The sequence below is a fragment of the Danio aesculapii genome, chromosome 25 (genome assembly GCF_903798145.1).
Source record: "Danio aesculapii chromosome 25, fDanAes4.1, whole genome shotgun sequence".
NCBI lineage: Eukaryota > Metazoa > Chordata > Actinopteri > Cypriniformes > Danionidae > Danio > Danio aesculapii.
The window spans coordinates 4,605,060-4,625,794 of NC_079459.1; the positions used below are offsets into that span (position 1 = coordinate 4,605,060).

The following is a 20,735-nucleotide window of genomic DNA, read 5'->3' on the forward strand; positions in this document are numbered from 1 at the left end:
GAAATTAAAATTTTAACAACATCAAGACAAAAACTAGCTCAAATATTATTTTATTCTATTCTTCATTTGGGATTTCAGTTAACATTTATTTTTATCTTAATTATCAAATTTGATTTGGTATTATTGCAGTTTTACACTTAATTAATTAACCAATACCATTTTAAATTAAATCTAATTAACTATATTTCAAGTCTTCCAAAGCCATTTTAGTAGATATATGTGAGCAAATTGTTTTGAGTTGGGGTTGAGGATCCAAATGCAGTTTATTAAAAGTCAACACACGGGCAAAGGTCAAAACAGGCACAGACAGGAGCATGCAAATAAACAAAAAGTGTAGTCAGAGTACAGGCGAATGGTCAGGACAGCAGCAAAACAACATAAAACAATAAACAAAGCAAAGGTCAAAAACACAAAAGGCAAGGACAAAGAAAAGCTTTGAATTGCTCACCTAAAGCTTACAAGACTCAGAAACTTTGTGTGTGTGCCGTGTTTGTAGTCCATCTGATTAGTCCATCATGAGCTTCCAGCTGTGTGTGTGGAATCAGGGGAAATCAGAAACTGGTGTGTCTGAGGTGCATGGTGGGAATTGTAGTTCATTAAAATGGCTTATTTAGTTCTCCACCAATCTGCACAGGCTAGATCGCTGGTGATCGTGACACAAATAATCAAAATCTGTGTAGTTATTCTATAAAAATCTCATTATTCCCTTATCCAGAATTTGAAGATATTCTGATAATTGTTGAAAACCTGTAACCATTAACCCCATAGAACTTGTTTTTCCTACTATGGACGTCAATAGCTAATACCGGTGTCCAACATTCTTCAAAATACAGAACAAAACAACTCAAACCACATTGGAGTAAGTGGAAGATGAATAAATGATAACCAAATTTATATTTTTGGTTGGACTATCCCTTAAATATATATATATATATATATATATATATATATATATATATATATATATATATATATATATATATATATATATATATATATATATATATATATATATCTAAATATAAATATATATATATATATATATATATATATATATATATATATATATATATATATATATATATATATATATATAAAATTAACCTATTCAACCTAAACACATGTAACTTTTCCATACAAACACGCAGACCTTATAAATCCCCACCGTGCTGTGTTTAAACCACCGAACAAAGGTACAAACACCAATTTCCCACCTTGGCTCTCTCCACATTTAAAGCACGAACCCCAGTTGTCACCATCTCTCTCTGCTAGCGTTTTACATAAGCGCCCGCTGCCATTATCATAATAACCACGCTCCCCCACAAGCCTTAAAAGCCCGTTGTGATATTCATAATGAAAAGCCGCCCACCCGCAGATCCGTGTGTCAGGTAATGAACATACCGCGCTGTCGGGCCCTCACAATCACTTCTTAATTACTGGATGTAAAGCTTTGCTGAAAGGAGGCAGTTGCTTTCAGAGTGTGCGTTCAGATTTGGGATGTACAGAGGGGGAAATAAGTATTGAACATGCCACCATTTTTCTCAGAAAACATACTTTTAAAGGTGCTTTTGACTTGAAATGTTCACCAGATGTTGACAACAACTAAAGAAATCCATATATGCAAATAAAATGAAACGAATTCATTTACAAATGCAGTTATGTATAATAAAATGAAATGGCGCAGGGAAAAAGTATTGAACACGGCAGCTGGAATCTTTCAGTAGTTCTTCAGCAACCATCGTCAGTGTAAATGAGCATCAGCTGCTTCAGTCCAACATCTACATTAGCAGGATGAGGAAGATGAAACCAGGGTGGACATTTCAGCAACACAATGATCCAAAACACAGTCAAAGAGAGTCTCAAATGCTTTCAGAGAAAGAAAATCAAGCTGTAGAATGGCCTAGCCAATCACCTGATCTGAATCCAATAGAGAATACAAAATAAAGCTTAGATTTGATTGAGACCCACAGAACCATCAAGATGTTTACACTCTGGTAAAGTCTGTAAATAAATCCCAGCTGAGCAATGCATGTGACTTCATTCTCCATGTGAGAGGCGTCTTTAAACTGCCGTCACCAGAAGTTCAGCATTTTCTCCTTGTCGTTCTATTGTTATTACACATAACCCATTTTTCAGATTTTGTTTTGTTTTATTTTTATGTTTGTATTGTTTGGGTTTTTACCAAAATCTGATTCAATTCCACGTCAACAGCTCCTTTAGTAATATTATTCCCGGGAAAAAATACCAGTGTTCAATTCCCAGTGTTCAATACTATTTCCCCCACTATATTTGCAGGTGGGATCTCAGATCAAGACGCGAGTGCAGGAGTTGGGTCACGGCTGCATCTACCTGGTGCAGAAGGCCGGAGCGCTGCAGATGAGCCCAACCGATAGTTTCACCAAACGAGAGCTGATCGAATGCGCTCGAACCGTCACGGAAAAGGTAGGATTTCTCGGCTGTTCGCTCTTATGTGTTAGTTTGTTCAGTTTGCAGTATTCCTCATGATTTTTATTTTTTTTGTTTTTAAATAAACACGAATTCCAAATTTGGTTCTTGCAACACATTTCAAAAAAAGACATTACAGTCCTGACTGCGGAGGAAGAGGATACAGGTACTTGACTGGCCTGCCTGCAGTCCCGACCTGTAGAGAATGGCGGGCGCATTTTGAAGCGCAAAACTCAACAATATAGACCCCATACTGTTGCCCACCTTAAGAATTGTTTGCAGAAGGAATGGGACAAAATTACACCTGAAACACTTTATCACTTGATGTCTTCAGTTCCTAAATGTCTTTTAAGGGATTTTAAGTACATTACAAAGTGTTAAATGCTTTACTGTTCCAGCTTTTTTTATATATGTGTTGCAAGAACCAAATCTGGAATATGTGTTAATTTTAAATGAATAAAAATCATGAGAAACACATGAAGTAATGTTTGTTGTATTGTCTGTAATGAAATACAAGTCAAAGTAAATTTAGAAATCACTATTTTTGTATTTGGGGTTTCCATATTGTCGCAACCTTTTATTATTTAAGGTTGTAAGGGCAAGTGAAGCGTTAAGTATTGAAAACTTAAGTGGAGTAAGGACTGTCATGGCGCTATATATGCTATGGTATGAACTACAGGGTGCTGGATTTATATTAGTGGTGCTTTAAAAAGGCCTTAAATCTACTGTTCATGACAACTTTGGAACCGTGAAAGATGCTTGGTTATTGATCTTGTTTGTTAAAGGGGACCTATTATGCCCCTTTTTACAAAATGAGTCTCTAATGTTCCTAGAGTGTGTATGCAAGGTTTCAGCTCAAAATACCTCACAAATAATGTTTTTATAACTGTTTGAACTGCCCCTTTTAGGTTTTGATCTTAATTGTGGTATTTTAGTGACTGTCACTTTAAATTCAAATGAGATTGTGCTCTTTATAAAAAAGGGCGGAGCTACAAATGCCTATGTGTCAGCATGGTGGCAGATTTAAAGACATGACTAACGTCTTATGCTAATGAGGGAGAGATCATCATTAATGGGTGGGGCTTTCCCCTTCTGATGACACGTACAAAAGGAGAACGTCAATCAAAGTGTTTCTGCAGACGGTTTTTATCAAGTGTGATTATAGAATATAGAACTAATACATTTCTGCCATTAGAAGCTGGTTATATTCACAGACTGTTGCCACACAACTGGGGTTAAACCTCTTTTTAAAAGTGATTTTTGCATAATAGGCCCCCTTTAATTCTAATATTTGCATGGGTATCAGTAAAATAAGTTAAGAAAAATATATGCATCGGGACTAAAGTGTCAGAATCACTAGGGAAAGAATCACGATACATCAGTCTTTTTTCAGTCACTGTTCCACAAAACTAAAACAGAGTCCATCCTTAAGGGGGTCAGCGGGTGCGCCGTGCACATGACAGTTGGAAGTAACACACACCAGACAGCCACATTCGCATGTTATTTAATATGAAATTATTCTAATGGCACTCTGTTCAGTGTCCTGAGTCATAACTGGGCACCGCGGACAGCCAACGACTTGCGGCACCGGATTGCGTACTCTGATATAAACCTATGTTTACAATTCTAAAATGCATGGCGCAGCGTGGAGCGGTCCATCCAGTGTGCGACCCCCTTTATGAAGGTCTTGCTGCGGACAGTTACAACCCTTTTTGCATCCTTGTTGAAACTCACACTGCAGTGGACTCTTGACAGTGGACTCCAGCCTATCAGGACGCAGAACACAATGCATGTCAAATCGCACTAAAAGAAAATCTGCAAAACTGTGAGGCCACGAAAGGTGAATGGCATTTATAGCAAGGGACTTCTGTATATACTGTAGCAATGATCAACACACAATGAATCAGCAGTCCATTTTCACTGACAGCACTTCTTGTTCTTAGTGTTCCCGATATTTTACCATATTTGGAATTAATGCTGGAGCCCTCAGTTGAGTTTCTTATGAGACTGTATATAGTAGATTCATTCATCTCCCAGTCGTATCGTCTTTGATTACATCCCAATAGCTGGAGTTTGTTGTCTCCCTGCTGTGGGGCTGCTGTGACCTCTCACTGCTTTAAACGAGCTCCGCTTTAATGTGTCCGAGTTTCCCCTATTCAATTCAAACCTCAGCTCTGCTTCAAATCATCTCTGTACTGAAAGTGAATGGGGAAGGTTGCATTTGAATGCCTCCCTTATGGGTTTTCATCTACTCAAATCAGTTGTTCTGTATTACTCTCTCTCTCTCTTTAAAACGTATAATAGTCTTGCTTTAATAGACTCGGAGTCCATCTCTCAGCAGCTGTCTGTCTGTCTGTCTGATGTTGAGGGAAGGAGCAGTTATGTTGTTTATACAGATTTAAGACCAGTTTGCATTGCTTTTCTTTCGTTTTGCATTGCTTTCTTTTCATATATAAAGTTTTGTGTAGTCATAATTGATCCATTTTTTATAAATAAAAAATAAATATTGCTTAATAATATTGACCTTGAAATGGTTTTAAAAAAATTTTAAACTGCTTTTATTCTAGCTGAAATAAAACAAATAAGATTTTCTCCAGAAGAAAAAATATTATCAGACATACTGTGATAATTTCCTTGCTCTGTTAAACATCATTTGGGAAATATTTAAAAAATAAAGGAGGGCTAATAATCTTGACTTCAACTGTATATTAAACTTTAATTAAACGATTTGGAAATCAACCCAAGAAACATTTTACGGTCTGGAAAGCTGTCCGAACTCTTCCTGTGGAGTTCCTAATGAAGTGTGATCGCTCTGTCCTGCAGGTGTCTATGGTGTTATCAGCCCTGCAGGCTGGTAATAAAGGAACTCAGGCCTGCATAACAGCAGCCAGTTCTGTCTCGGGGATCATCGCTGATCTGGACACCACCATCATGTTCGCCTCTGCTGGCACGCTCAATGCAGAGAACGAAGAGTCATTTGCAGACCACAGGTGAGACTTAGTTTAACATTATTGATTACATATGTACATTGCTCAATATATAAATCGGGGACAATAAGTATTAAACATGCCACCATTTTTCTCAGAAAAGATATTTCTAAAGGGGCTGTTGCCTTGAAATTTTCACCAGATGCTGGTAACAACCAAAGAAATCCATATATACAAAGGATACAAAACTAATTTGTTTACAAATTAAGTTATGTGTAATAAAATATAAAGGCGCAGTGAAAAAAAGTATTGAACACATGAAGAAAGGAAGGTGTAGAAAGGCATGAAAAGCCCAGACAGCAGCAGAAATCCCTCAGTAGTTCTTCAGCAACCATCTATAGTGTAAATGAATTTAAGCTGCTTCAGTCCAACATCTACATTAGCAGGAGGATGAAAATGAAAAAAGGGTGGACATTTCAGCAGAACAGTGATCAAAAACACAGCCAAGGAAACTCTCAAATGCTTTCAGAGAAAGAAAATAAAGCTGCTGGAATTGTCCAGCCAATCACCTAAATCGAATCCAATAGAAAATACTAAATAAATAGATTTAAAAGACGAGACCCACAGAACCATCAAGATTTTAACACTCTGTTGAAGTCTGTGAACAGCTCACATCTGAATAGTGCATGTGACTTCAGCATTAAACACTGAATAAAGCACATAATCAGTACCTGAGGTGATCATTTTTATTGTAGTTTATGCTGTTGTTCAGCCGTGACGTTGCAGAAATAGAAACCATTTCTAAAATATTAATTCAGCAGATTACTGTCATGGATGGTTAGAACAAAAAATCCTTTTGGACATGCAAAAGATAGCTTTTACCACATCACAGTGTTGCATCGCCTGTAGTTAGGACATTGCTTTCAAACAAATCGCCACACTTTGATGATTGCTCACAACACCATATATCATGTCCTAACAACACGTGACAAGATTTCAGCAAGCAATTGGACTGTCCCCACCAGACACAACATAGGTAAACTTTCAGTATAGCAATAAATGTCACGTAAAATAGTTTTCAAACTAATACTGGCAGCGTTTAACACTGAAAAAAGCACATAATCAGTACCTGAGAGGATCATTTTCATAGTAGTTTATGCTGTTGTTCAGTCATGATGTTGCAGAAATAGAAACCATTTCTAAAATATAAATTTAGCGCATTGTTGTCGTACGTAGATGGTTAGGGCAAAAACAGCTTTTTGGACATGCAAAAGATGACTGACACCTTGATGATTGCTCACAACACCATATATCATGTCCTAACAACACGCGATGTGACAAAATGTCAGCATCAAGCAATTAGACTGCCCCTACCAGACACAACATTGATAAACTTTCAGTATAGCAATAAATTCATTCATTTTTCTTCGGCTTAGTCTCTATTTCAGAGGTCGCCGCAGCGGCATGAACCGCTAACTATTCCAGCATATATTTTACACCCTTCCAGCCTCAACCCAGAACTGGGAAACACCCATACACACTCATTCACACACACACTCATACACTACGAACAATTTAGCTTACCCTCACCTATAGTCAGGTTCATGTCTTTGGACTGTGTGGGAAACCGAAGCACCCAGAGGAAACCCACGCCAACACGGAAAGAACATGCATACTCCACACAGAAACGCCAACTGGCCCACCTGGGACTCGAACCAGCGATCTTCTTGCTGTGAGGCCACATTGATAACCACTGAGCCACCGTGCCACCCGTTATAGCAATAAATGTCACGTAAAATAGTATTTAAACTAATACCGGCAGCATTAAACACTGAAAAAAGCACATAATCGGTACCTGAGGTTATCATTGTCATAGTAGATTTTGCAGTTGTTGCAGAAATAGAAACCGTTTCTAAAATATAAATTTAGCGCATTGCTGTCATAGATGGTTAGGACAAAAACAACTTTTAGACATGCAAAAGATAGCTTTTATCGCGTTACATAATCGCGTCGCATGTAGTTAGAACACATGGTTAGCCTCAGAGTATACTGTCTGTTATGTTATCTAAAGCGTATTTGTTTGTGCACTCCAGAGAGAACATATTGAAAACTGCTAAAGCTTTGGTTGAGGATACCAAGCTGCTCGTGTCTGGTGCTGCATCGAGCCAGGACAAACTAGCCCAGGCGGCCCAGTCCTCTGCCAAAACCATCACACAGCTCACTGACGTGGTCAAACTGGGAGCTGCAAGCATGGGCTCAGAAGACCCGGAGACACAGGTGCACAGGTTTCTCTGTCATAGAATTTTCACACCGTAAGTCCAGTAGGCAATGCCAAGCTGTCTCTACTATATTTTTAACCAGGACTAAATTTATCTTTCATCAGCACCCTGAATATCATGCTAATGTGGCAGACACACTGACATGTATCATCTCTCGAATCTAAACCACCCATGGAGGATTAATAAATCATTGTGTATTGGATGATTCTGATAAAAACTCCCGCTACATCCTCCCAAAGGAGTGTAGGCACAATGGTACCGGATAAAGCCAGTGGCATATCATGACTAAAGGTGGTTCTGATAAATTCTTCTCTTTATCTCGTTCAGGTGGTTCTGATAAACGCAGTCCGAGACGTCGCTAAAGCTTTGGCTGAGCTGATTAGTGCCACTAAATGTGCCGCGGGCAAAGCGGCGGACGATCCCTCCATGTATCAGCTGAAAAGTGCTGCCAAGGTATGTCTAGTTGAAGGATGTTTGCAAGAAAGACATTATGCAGCCTGGTGAGGGTCATTTCTTATTCTGATGGCTATCACTATGTGCTTGTGTGTGAGTATGTGTGTGTACACCTATCTAACAGCTGGCCCTGTCTCTTATTTTCATGGCTGGGTGCTGTCTTTGCTCGCTGTCATCTTGGTGTGTGGCCAAAAATCAAACCCTCTCTTACAGTGATCATAGTGTGTTTGATAGTGTGTATGTGCGTGACTCAGTGGCCACGCTGCAGGGGACAAAACCATGCTGTGTCTGTGTACAGAGTAAGGACTGCTTCCTTCCCATCCTCTCTTCCTCTCTAATGCCGTTATCGACATGTAACAAAGCATAAATGATTAATTCTGTAAACCTAATTAAAAGAAAATTAAAACAGCGCTTGCTTCTGCAGTTATGCCGTGGATCAGTGCACACAGTTTATCTTACGCTGATAGAACCATCTCTAGGCTTGTTTAGACAGAAATGGATTGAAGACGTCTGTAATCTCTTAATCCTTCACCTGGTGCTTTGAAATCTCTCAGATCAACTTCCACATACAGGGCAGATGAAATGTTTTGTTTAGCATGCTTAAGTAATGAGTTATAATGCTGTTGTGACCTTCAGAGAAAGAGTTTTTACATACCTTCAACATATGGCGACTTCAGGTCCTCTGAGGTTTTGCTTCAGACATTCACTGCCCTTGTTCCTTTAGTCTGTGTTTAAAGTAGTGATGGTATGGAATCAAATCGCTGTCATAAATATTTCGTGCATTAATAAAATTCATGCATCTGTAAATATAAAAACATAAAGGAAAACGGAATGTACTTGTAATTTTACGAGGGTATAATTCCAAAATCTGAGATTAGTACAGACACAGATGCGACATTTTCTTTGTCTGTTGCCGTTTTCAACCGCTTTCCCGGGGCCGGGTTGCAGGAGCAGCAGAAGGTTCTTCCCTCTCCCCAGACTCTTCCTCCAGGTCCTCCGGGGGAATCCGGAGGGGTTCCCAGGCCAGCCGTGAGACATAGTCCCTCCAGCTTGTCCTGGGTCTTCCCCGAGGCCTCCTCCCGGTGGGACATGCTTGGAAGACCTCCATAAGTAGGCATCCAGGAGGCATCCAATACAGATGCCCGAGCCACCTCAGCTGACTTCTCTCGATGTGGAGGAGCTCTACACCGAGCTCCTCTCGAGTGACAGAGCTCCTTACCCTATCTATAAGGGTGTGCCCTGCCACCCTGCGAAGGAAACTCATTTTGGCCACTTGTATCTGATATCTTGTTCTTTCGATCATGACCCAAAGCTCATGACCATAGATGAGAGTCGGAGCATAGATTGACCAATGAATCGAAAGCTTTGCCTTTCGGCTCAGCTCCTTCTTTACCTAAATGGACCAGTACATTGACCGCATTACTGCAGTCTAACGGTCCATCCTTCCCTTACTCGTGAACAAAACCCCAAGATACTTGAACTCCTCCACCTGGGGAAAGGACTTTCCTCCAACCTGGAGGTGGCAAACCAACTTTTTCTGGTGGACCACCATGGCCTCAGACTTGGAGGTGCTGATTGTCATCCTAGCTGCTTCACACTCTGCAGCAAACCGCCCAAGTGCACGCTGAAGGTCCATGTTTGATGAAGCAAGCAGAACATCAGTGTGGAAGCTTGAATACCCAGCAATTTTGCTCGGCAAGCTTCCTTCAGTCTGGAATCAGGATCTCATCATGCAAGGCGCTCTGTTTGCGATCGATGGTTCTCACTTGTTTGTTAATGCCTGTGACAGCAGTGACGTAATTTTCACAGTGAAGTGTCGCTTTTTGATTCGCACTCGTAATCAGGTCTTTGTGTTCGTGGTGATACTCTATTTCGTGTTTGTAATGTACACCCACCATAAATTTATAAGTCGTATACAAACAAACAAAGAAAGTGTCGTTTCGGTGTCTGTTCTATCGCAGATTTTGGAATTGTATTCTCGTAAAATTACGAGTACGTTACATTTTGCTTTACGTTTTTATAATTACCGACGCTTGAATTTTATTTATGCACAAAATATTTATGACAGTGATTTTGTTCCATATGATGGCATCCCTCAGGGCTTTGTTTTAGGCCCGCTTTGTTTTCCTGGATTTCCTAGAAGCAAGAGCTAGGCTAGAAAATCTATTATTAACCTCAGCTGTGGCCCATTAAAAGGATCAGTTTTATCCCTAATGTTTTCATTAATGATTTAGATTATACGAAATACGAAATAAGATTGTTACAAAGAACAGAATCTGGTCAGTTTTACTGTACTGTTTGATTTAGTTGTTCCTGTCATAACATTGCCTCTGATCTCTTTCAGTGTGTGAGGCGAAAAACTGGCCACAAAGCTGTTGACATACTTGCTCACTTGAGACATCATACGCAGAGCAAGAAAAGCAGCTTCAACTTTGACCTTACTATGTTTTCTGATATTGCAGGTCATGGTGACGAATGTGACCTCTCTGCTGAAAACTGTGAAAGCTGTGGAAGATGAGGCCACTCGCGGGACGAGGGCTCTGGAAGCCACTATTGAGTGCATCAAACAAGAACTCACTGTACGGAACATTCTTTGTGTTAATATTGAGCTTTCCCACTGCTGTCATTTCATTTATTGGACTTTTATGTCATTATTTTCTTACCTTCATATGGTTCCACACCTGTAGGACAGATTTTCTTCTGTGAAAAACAAAAGATCAATTTAGAGCAAATGACACTGGACCTATTACTTTTAATAGTCTGGATTAGACCATTTTTGTTTGTTCCACAAGAGAAATCAGTCATTCAGGTCAAAAAAAGAATGGGTAAAATTGTTTTGGTAAACATCTTTTAAGCACATTTTGAGACTATAGGCAAGGCATGGCATGGCAAGATTATTTATATAGCACATTTCATACAAAGTGGCAATTCAAAGTGCTTTACATAAGCAGGAATAAACAAGACAAGTATAAGAAAATAAATACAAATAATAAAGGTGATTAAATACAGATCAAAATGTGTTAAAACAGGTTTTAAAAAAACAAAATGAAAAGAAAGACATAATAGTGCAATATGTGGGATGTTGCACAGTGCTCCTTCAGTAAACGCACAGCTAAACAGATGTGTTTTCAGTCTAGATTTGAATGTGCCTAATGTTGGAGCACATCTGATCATTTCTGGAAGCTGATTCCAGGAGTAGGGGGTGCTGTTAGTAGCTGAAGGCCGATTCACCCTGCTTTGACTGAAACCTTGGAATTTCTGGCCAGTGAGGACGCCGTTACAGTAATCCACCCTGCTGCTGATAAAAGCATGAACAAGTTTCTCTTAGTCCTCACTGGAAACAAAGCATATAATTCCTGCAATGTTTTTGAGATGATAGTATGCTGACTTATTTACTGCTTTGACATGACTACTGTGTTCATGTGGCAGTTTTCATCATCACAAGTCTCTGAATCCCCACACACAGACCTTGTGCAGCCCAGTTTTGTGTCCATGCTGACTTTGGGGGTACATCTGTAAGGTGAAGTTGGGGCAGAAGGGTGTATATGGGGTAAATTCCATGCTCATGATTGGCTGTGTGGACTTTGTGAAAAAGAGAACATGATGTGTTTACCCTTAAATAGGGGAAGAGTGTAGGGCAGAGATAACTTGTTTCTGGAGGGCCACTTTTCCGCAGAGCTTCAACCCTATTGAAACACCTGAATCATCTAGTCGCATGCTGTGTCTAAAATCGCATACTTCCATTCTATATAGTACATAAAAAACAGTATGCGAGTGGAGTAGTATATCTGAATTCATTGTCATCAAAAACAGTATGCGAGAAGTACACCTACTACTACAACTACTACTACTACATGACCTACTACTTCCTGCAAGATTCTGAGGTCCGCATCTGAAGGATGCTATGCTATCCCATGATGTCACGCAAGAGAATTCATGAATGGGAGTGAAGCGACGTAACTTATGTAGGTAGGTCATGTGATAATGACAAATGGCTCATGCAGTACGTCGGAGGTCCATTCATACTACTCACATTCATACTATATAGAACATACTTTTCTAACAGTCCTGTAGTAAATTCAAATTCAAATGTAGTACCTACAGTGTAGAATGCGATATTGGACACAGTCAAGTTCTCCAGACTCTCGAATCTTCCAGGCAAGTATGTTGGAGCTGGTTAGAACCAAATTCTGCAGGACCTTGGTCCTACAGGAAAAGCATTGGATACCTGTAAAGTAAGGGACCAAGACACTGCTCTTTGGGACAAACTTTGACATCACCTGAAATGCAAATTAACATTTGCGAAGAATCATGAGAGTTATTTATATGATTTTATAATCTGATTTGATCTCTAAAGGTGAACTTTGTTTAAGAACAGGAAGGCAAGTTCAGTCCTTAAGGGCACTTTTTAGAGTTTTGCTCCAACCCTAAAAAGACTCACCTGAACAAGCTAATCAAGGTCAGAGTGTTACTAGAAACTACAGACAGGTGAGTTTTTATCAAGGCCAGATCAAAACTCTGCAAGACTTCGGAACTGAACTTGCCCACCCCTGTCCTATTCAAAACAGTGGTCACTTGGAGGCAGATTTATTTCATTCAGAATCCAGCATTAAATATATCTGTTTTGCATAAAATGGTTCCTTCTTTTGCCAAATGTTGCATCATCTGTTTTCCAGGTTTTCCAGTCCAAGGACAATCCGGAGAAATCCACCACCCCAGAAGAGTTCATCCGCATGACCAAGGGCATCACCGTTGCGACGGCCAAAGCGGTGGCAGCAGGCAACTCTGCTCAGCAGGAGGATGTGATATCCACTGCCAACCTGAGCCGCAAAGCCATCTCTGACATGCTGACCACCTGCAAGGTGCTTATCCACATCACACACACACATATGCCCACTCGCACCGCATGCTGATCAACAGCACCAAACACCAAACTACCAACTAAATGTGTTCACAGACCAACATTTTTACTCGCACACAAACTGTCCTGCTTTAAAGGTGGCATATCATTAAGAAATCGGACTATTTCCTTGTGTAAGTGCTATGATCAAGTCCCTGGTTCACCTACCAACCCAGAAAAAACGTAGTAACTTAGTTTTGTTAAGTCTTTTTCTGAAACAATACGGAAAAATGTGCCTTTCTGATTTTGATCACTAAATGATCTAGGTAGTGGAGCTTTTTATATATTAATTTGCACTCTTACACCCACAATGGCTCTGCTTGACATAGAAGGGTTAGTTCAAAGTTTTATGCTCTATCTTCATATTCACAAACTTGTTCAGCACAGACCCCAATCCCACATTATACTTCTGCATTCTGTCTGTGTTTCTCTGCAATAACACCTCAGAAACACCAGAAGGCAGTGGGGTTTCTATGTTCTCATAAGTTGAGTTGTGTTTTTAGTTTCCACGGCTCTCAGCCCCACCCACACTCATCATCGCTACCTAGCAGACCAATCACAGATCTTGCTTTCTGTGTCATTGCGACTTATGGTTGCTGTTTTTGAGAGGCGCAAGTCAGTGTACAACAAATGGTAAGCGTTTGCACGAAGGCTACGACAGACCTACCGCATGTACTCGGCACTGAAGTATAAATGGGCCTTAAAGGACACCTGTACAGTTATATTAGCCATAAAAATACCGCAAATTTCAGATTTGCAGAATAGCTCAGTAGTAATATGACTCAATCTGAAGTTCAGTCAGCTGTTATGGCATTTCTGTGCAATGGAGGCTAGCTTATGACCACACACTGTGCCACAATCAGCCGTTCGAGCCTCGCCCACAATAGGCAGGTGGCTGTTGAGCTTGAGGAGTTAACGAACAATGACAGTCATAACATTACCTGAAACATTCCCATGGACTCAATGAGTGTATAAAATATGGACGACGCGACAGGTAAAAGCCTCGTGACAGGCACAAACTGTCGCAAAAGACTGCTGAAATTGAAGCCTGGGCATGCACAGAAGGACTACCAAATAGAGCCAGAGGAGGAGCTGCGGGAGCTGCTTCCAACCAAACGCTTGTACGTCAAATCAACCTCACCCCCGCACTTCTCACTTGACTGCCAGTATCTGCACAATAACAAAGGCTCGCTAATATAAATATAAAGCACTTACATTTAAAAACACACAATAATATACGATTTATTTAAAAACTGTGTGATGTATCCGAAGGCATGCGGTATAGGTGAATTGGGTAAACAAAACTGGCCGTTGTGTATGAGTTCAATTCAATTCCTCTTTATTTCTGTAGTGCTTTTTACCACGTAGATTGTGTCAAAGCAGCTTAACATAGAAGTTCTAGTAAATTAAAACTGTGTCAGTCCAGTTTTTAGAGCTGAAGTTCAGTTTAGTTCAGTTCAGCGGGGTTTCATTTTCACTGCTGAAAGTCCAAACACTGAAGAGCAAATCCATCGATGTGCAGCTTCACTAGTCCCAAACCAAGCAGCCATTGGCGATGAACAAACTTCACCAATTGACGAAAATGAAGAAGAAAAAAACCCTAGAGAGTAAACAGGATCTGTTCGACCATTTCTCCTCTGGTCAAACTGCTTGTGCAGAGCTGCAGTCCAGGCACTGGAGGCTGGAGAACGATGGACCTTCATCGTGGAGAACTGCAGGTGTGAGTAGGTCACCGGTGGGTGTTCAGGCTGGCCCACAGGATCAATGAGTGTGTGTGAATGTGAGAGTGTATAGGTGTTTCCCAGTACTGGGTTGCGAAAAACATATGCTGGATAAGTTGGCGGTTCATTCCGCTGGGGCGACCCCTAATAAATAAGGGACTAAGCCAAAGGAAAATGAATGAATTTTCTAAAAGTGAGGCTTTTAGAGGTGTCTGTTTATAAAAATATGCACATAAATAAAAATATTTAGCACCCCTAACAAAGAAATCCTGGAGCCTTACTGGGTATGTGAGAATAGCAAAGGCTCCGCCCTCTTTTGTAAAGCAGCAGCTCATTTGCATTTAAAGTCACACACAAAAACGGCGTATTTTTAATCACACTTAAATAACTGCTAATTTGACAAGACATTATAAATGATCTGTTGTTTATTTCAAGATGAAACTTCACACACACATTTTTTGGGACACCAGAGATTTATTTGACATCTTACAAAAAATAGCATAACATGTCCCCTTAAACTCGCAATGTCATTAGTCCCCAACCTACTTTTTTACTTCTAAAATGCGCCCTCTTGTGTTAACATGGTGTAATGCATCTCCTTTAAACTCCCTTTGCTTTGAAATCGGCACATAAAATTCCATCCAGTGCTTATCATATAGCATAAAATGTGTGTTTGTGTCTCGCAGCAAGCCGCGTACCACCCAGAAGTGGGCGAGGATGTGAGGAATAAAGCTCTTCTCTATGGCATTGAGTGCACCACCGGATACATCGACTTGCTGGAACACGTCCTGCTCGTGAGTGGGCAAAAAAACAAACACTTTTTTGCTGGATGTGCTTGTGCTTGAGTTATTGTGATTTATTAACCTTGTGTGTGTGTGTGTGTGTGTGTGTCTTTGTGTGTATTTTGTTCCTCGCAGGTCCTTCAGAAACCCACGGCTGAACAGAAACAGCAGTTGGCCTCGCTGTCTAAGAAAGTGGCGAGTTCAGTCACAGAGCTCATCCAGACGGCTGAAGCCATGAAAGGTGAGCACACACACACACACACACACACACACACACACACACATTTTTACAGTCTTACAGTAGGGTTAAAGACACCTGCAAGGAAATGTATGTGTTTTGGGGTGGGGTTTTTCAGTCCTGTTGTTGATGGAGCAGCACAGTTTAAATGTAAAATAAATGTTTTTTTATTTAAACTATTTCAGTTAAAAGCCCAGTGCGTTATATGTAAAGTGGAATAACTTTAGATATTTGGATTGGATGTGAGATTTGTGTCTGTGTGCGTGTTGTTTTTTGAAATAACTAAGGCTTAGTTTATTTCCAATACAGTAAAACAGAAATATTGTGCAATATGATAACAATTTTAAGTTGTTTTCTAGTTTATATAATTATAAAATAATAATAATAATAATTATTATTATTATTATTATTGTTATTATATATATTTTTTTATTATTCTTATAAATTGATGATGATGATGATATAATAATAATATCATTATCATTATTAATATCATTATCATTACTATTATATTATCATTATTATTATTGTTTTTGGTATTGTTTTTGTTATTATTATTGTTATTACAATTATTATTATTATTGCTATTATTATTATTATTATTATTATTATTATTATTATTATTATTATTATTATTATTATCAGCATTATTACTGTAATTATTATTATTATTATTATATTGTTATTATTACTATTATTATTATATTATTATTATATTGTTATTATTATATTATTGTTATTATCGTTATCATTACTATTATATTATTATTATCATTATTATTATATTAGCATTACTATTATTATTGTTGTTATTATTATATTATTTATTATTATTATGATCGTTATCATTATTATTATATTTTTATCATTATCATTACTGTTATTATTATTATTACTATTATAATTGTTAATATTATCATTAATATTGTTGTTATCATATCATTATCATTACTATATTATTATGACTATTATTATTATTATTATTATTATTATTATTATTATCATTATTATCATCATCATCATCATCATTACTGTAATTATTATTGTTATTATTATATTATATTATTATTATATTGTTATTGTTATCATTATCATTACTATTATTTTATTATTATTAATACTATTATTGTTGTTGTTATTTTCATCATCATAATTATTATCATTATTATTATTATTATTATTATTATTATTATTATTACATTATCATTATTATTATCATTACTATTATATTATTATATTATTATATTATCATTATTATTATCATTACTATTATATTATTATTATTATTATTATATTATCATTATTATTATCATTACTATTATTATTATTATTATCATCATTACTATTATATTATTATTATTATTATTAATATTATTATCATTACTATTATATTATTATTATTATTATTATTATTAATAATAATAATAATATTTTAGTATTGTTATTATTATTATTATTATTATTATTATTAATATTTTAGTATTTTTGTTATTATTATTATTATTATTATTATTATATTTTAAATTATTTAAAATATGATCAACATAAAAATACATTTTATTACAGTTAATTACTTTTCCTCCATAAAAAAAAACATGGAATAATGGGAGGATTTTATATATATTAATTTTGAAGTACTTTAGAGTATTAACTGCACAGCCTGCATTAGGTACAGTGAAAATATTCAACGAATTGATATTTTAATTAAAAGAAATGTATCTTAATTTAATGGAGCAGGTCAGTTTAAAAACTAAAAAGCCCTCAAACGTACGGATTTGAAGAAAAATAAAAGGCCAAACATTAAAACTCGTAATTCATTTCAAACTTTTGGCTGCAAATTTGCCTGCTATCGAAACATTTATTTAAAATCAAATTATAATAGAAAATCAAATATGTTTAACTACATTTCACGAATGACGGGTTTACGTATTCTCCCGAGCACAGACCTCCTGCAGGCTTGGTAATGTTATATGCGTTTGGGAAATAATAATGGGCCAAAGTGAACAGAATTATGCAGGTTGAGCTTTTCTCTTTTCTAAACCACCGCTCTGTTGTTCTTTCCTTTTTCTGCCACAGATGGAGGTGAGTATGAAATACACTGTGTTGTTTTTCTCCAGTTTCAGGCCACACACTTTCAGACTTGAGTAACTGACCAACACACACACACAGTAGTAATAAGTGCGGGAAAAGAGAAGAAGGGATAGAACCGAATTCCCTCAGGTTTAACATAATCCTCAAACACATTCTCGCCATCTGTTTTCTCAAGCTGTTTGAACAAAACAGACGTCTTTTAGTGGCTCTTGAATGCCGGTAAAAGGAGAACGTATCGCAGAGCGCATTTGCTCTATAAATGGTTATTAACGTAAGGATGCGCACGTTCATTTAGGCAATTAATAAATGATTTTGAATGCTTTAACCTGCCAGTTTGCATTAGGAACAATGTTCACGTTGGCATCATGGTATTTTATTATACAGTACATAATTCAAACTGATGGCATTTCCAAAATTTACCATGGTAACTTTTTGTAATTTTTTTTCATAATTCAATATTATTATTATTCATCATTCATTTTCCTTCGGCTTAGACTCTATTTCAGAGGCCGCCAAAGTGGAATGAACCGCCTATTATTATTATTATTATTATTATTATTATTATTATTATTATTATTATTATTATTATTATTAAAATGGGGAGAAAGTTTGATTTGGCCGAAAGTTGTTCTAAAAATGGGGGAGAAGTTTAATTATTGTTTACTTTAAGATTTAGACTTTAATTAATTGTTGTTGTGTGTTTTTTAGGATAAAAAACTATTAATAAAATATATTAAATTATTATATTTATTATTATATTTTTAATAAAATATATAAAATATAATATTGAATTTGTTTAACTTACATGCCAAACTGTTGTCAAACTATTTTTGTAAGAGTCTTGGTGAATTCCTATTGCATGATTTAATTTCTCATGTTGTCATTTCTCCTTTCCATAATTTATTTTATTTTGTGTTATTTTATTTTATTTTGGTTTATTTTTATTTTATTTTATTTTGGATTTTTTTTTTTTTTTTTTTGGTTTATTTTTGGTTTATTTTATTTTATTTTGGTTTTTATTTTTGGTTTATTTTATTTTATTTTTATTTTATTTATTTTTATTTTATTTATTTTTATTTTATTTTGGTTTATTTTTATTTTATTTTGTTTTGTTTTATTTTTGTTTTATTTTATTTTATGTTGGTTTTTGTTTTGTTTTATTTTATTTTATTTTTATTTGTTTTGTTTTATTTTTGTTTTATTTTATTTTATTTTTATTTTTATTTTATTTTGTTTTGTTTTATTTTTATTTTTATTTATTTTCATTTTTATTTTTATTTTATTTTGTTTTATTTTTGTTTTATTTTGTTTTGTTTTATTTATTTATTTTTTTTTTTATGTTGGTTTTTGTTTTGTTTTATTTTATTTTATTTTGGTTTCTTTTTATTTTGTTTTGTTTTATTTTATGTTGGTTTTTGTTTTGTTTTATTTTATTTTATTTTTTATTTTAGTTTTATTTTATTTTATTTTGGTTCATTTTTATTATTTTAGGTTATTGGTGTGAATCCCCATTACATGAAGTTTTTTTTGTCAAATGATTAGATTAATCAGATTATTCAAGTTAGATCGATTTTGTTTTCTCATATCACGTATTTAGTCTTTCCTTTTGTGTATTAAATGAAAATGAGAGTATCTTTTCTTCTATACTGAAGGTTATTGGTTTGAATCCCTCTTTTCTGTTCATTTTATTTTCTTGCTTGTTGTGTTCAGTCTTTCATTTTGTATATTATGCGTATGGTAGATCAGTTAACAATGAGAATAATGTTGAGTTTTTTTCTATATGGGAGGTTATTGGTTTGAATCCCCATTACTTGATATTTTTTCTTATTATTCTTATCATTTTTTCTTAATATCACGTATTTAGTCTTTCCTTTTGTGTATTCAATGAAAATGAGAGTATCTTTTCTTCTATACTGAAGGTTATTGGTTTGAATCCCTCTTTTCTGTTCATTTTATTTTCTTGCTTGTTGTGTTCAGTCTTTCATTTTGTATGTTATGCATATGGTAGATCAGTTAACAATGAGAATAATGTTCTTTATGGGAGGTTATTGGTTTGAATCCCCATTGCTTGATATTTTTTCAAATTCTTTCTATTTGCATATTATGTAATAAGTAGGTCAATTTTAAACTTCTTAGGTTGTTTTCCACACAGGAGGTCGTTGGTTTGAATCCCCATTTTATTGATATATTAGATTAATCAAATTATTACAATTATATCAATTTTATTTTCTCACATCACATATTTAGTCATTCCTTTTGTATAATAATTAAAAATGAGGGTCTTTTTTCTTCTATACTGAAGGTTATTGGTTTAAACCCCTGTCATGTGATTGTTTTTTTGTAATGCTTTTTTTCTGATGTCGTGTTCATTCTTTTCATTTGTGTATTACAAATTCGGTAGGTCAATTGAAAAACGTTTTTACTCAGAAGGTTGTTGGTTTGAATGCCCCTTTTTTCCTGTTTAATTATTCAATCTGAAATGTTGTATACTATACATAGTGTAGTTAACGATGATAATAATGTGCTTTTCTATACAGGAGATCATTGGTTTGAATCCCATTGCATGTTTTTGTATGAAATTATTAGATAGTTCAAAGTATTAAAATTAGACCCATTTTATTTTCTCATTTCATGCATTTAGTCTTTTCTTTTGTGTTTATTTAATAAAAATGAGTCATTTTTCTTCTTTTACTAAAGGTTATTGGGTTGAATCCCTGTTGCATGACTCTTTTTATTGTAAATGCATGTATTCAGTCTTTATGCATGCATATGGAAAGTAAATTGGAAATAAGGCCCCTGTTGTGGTTTCAGGTTCGGAGTGGGTGGACCCTGAAGACCCTACGGTGATTGCGGAGACAGAGCTCCTGGGTGCTGCAGCGTCCATCGAGGCCGCCGCCAA

At 36.1% G+C, this 20,735-nt stretch overlaps 1 protein-coding gene across 1 annotated transcript in view; it reads left to right on the plus strand.

The window, feature by feature from the left end:
* The window catches only part of tln2b (talin 2b), a 254,218-nt gene that overhangs the window by 212,814 nt on the left and 20,669 nt on the right, over nt 1-20,735 (plus strand). The window contains exons 44-52 of the mRNA XM_056452174.1: nt 2,296-2,442; nt 5,269-5,435; nt 7,466-7,649; nt 7,979-8,104; nt 10,567-10,683; nt 12,781-12,966; nt 15,412-15,519; nt 15,643-15,748; nt 20,648-20,735. The exon at nt 20,648-20,735 is cut by the window's right edge and continues 37 nt beyond it. Of these exons, the coding sequence (XP_056308149.1) occupies nt 2,296-2,442; nt 5,269-5,435; nt 7,466-7,649; nt 7,979-8,104; nt 10,567-10,683; nt 12,781-12,966; nt 15,412-15,519; nt 15,643-15,748; nt 20,648-20,735 (1,229 nt within the window). The remainder of the gene's footprint in view (nt 1-2,295; nt 2,443-5,268; nt 5,436-7,465; nt 7,650-7,978; nt 8,105-10,566; nt 10,684-12,780; nt 12,967-15,411; nt 15,520-15,642; nt 15,749-20,647) is intronic.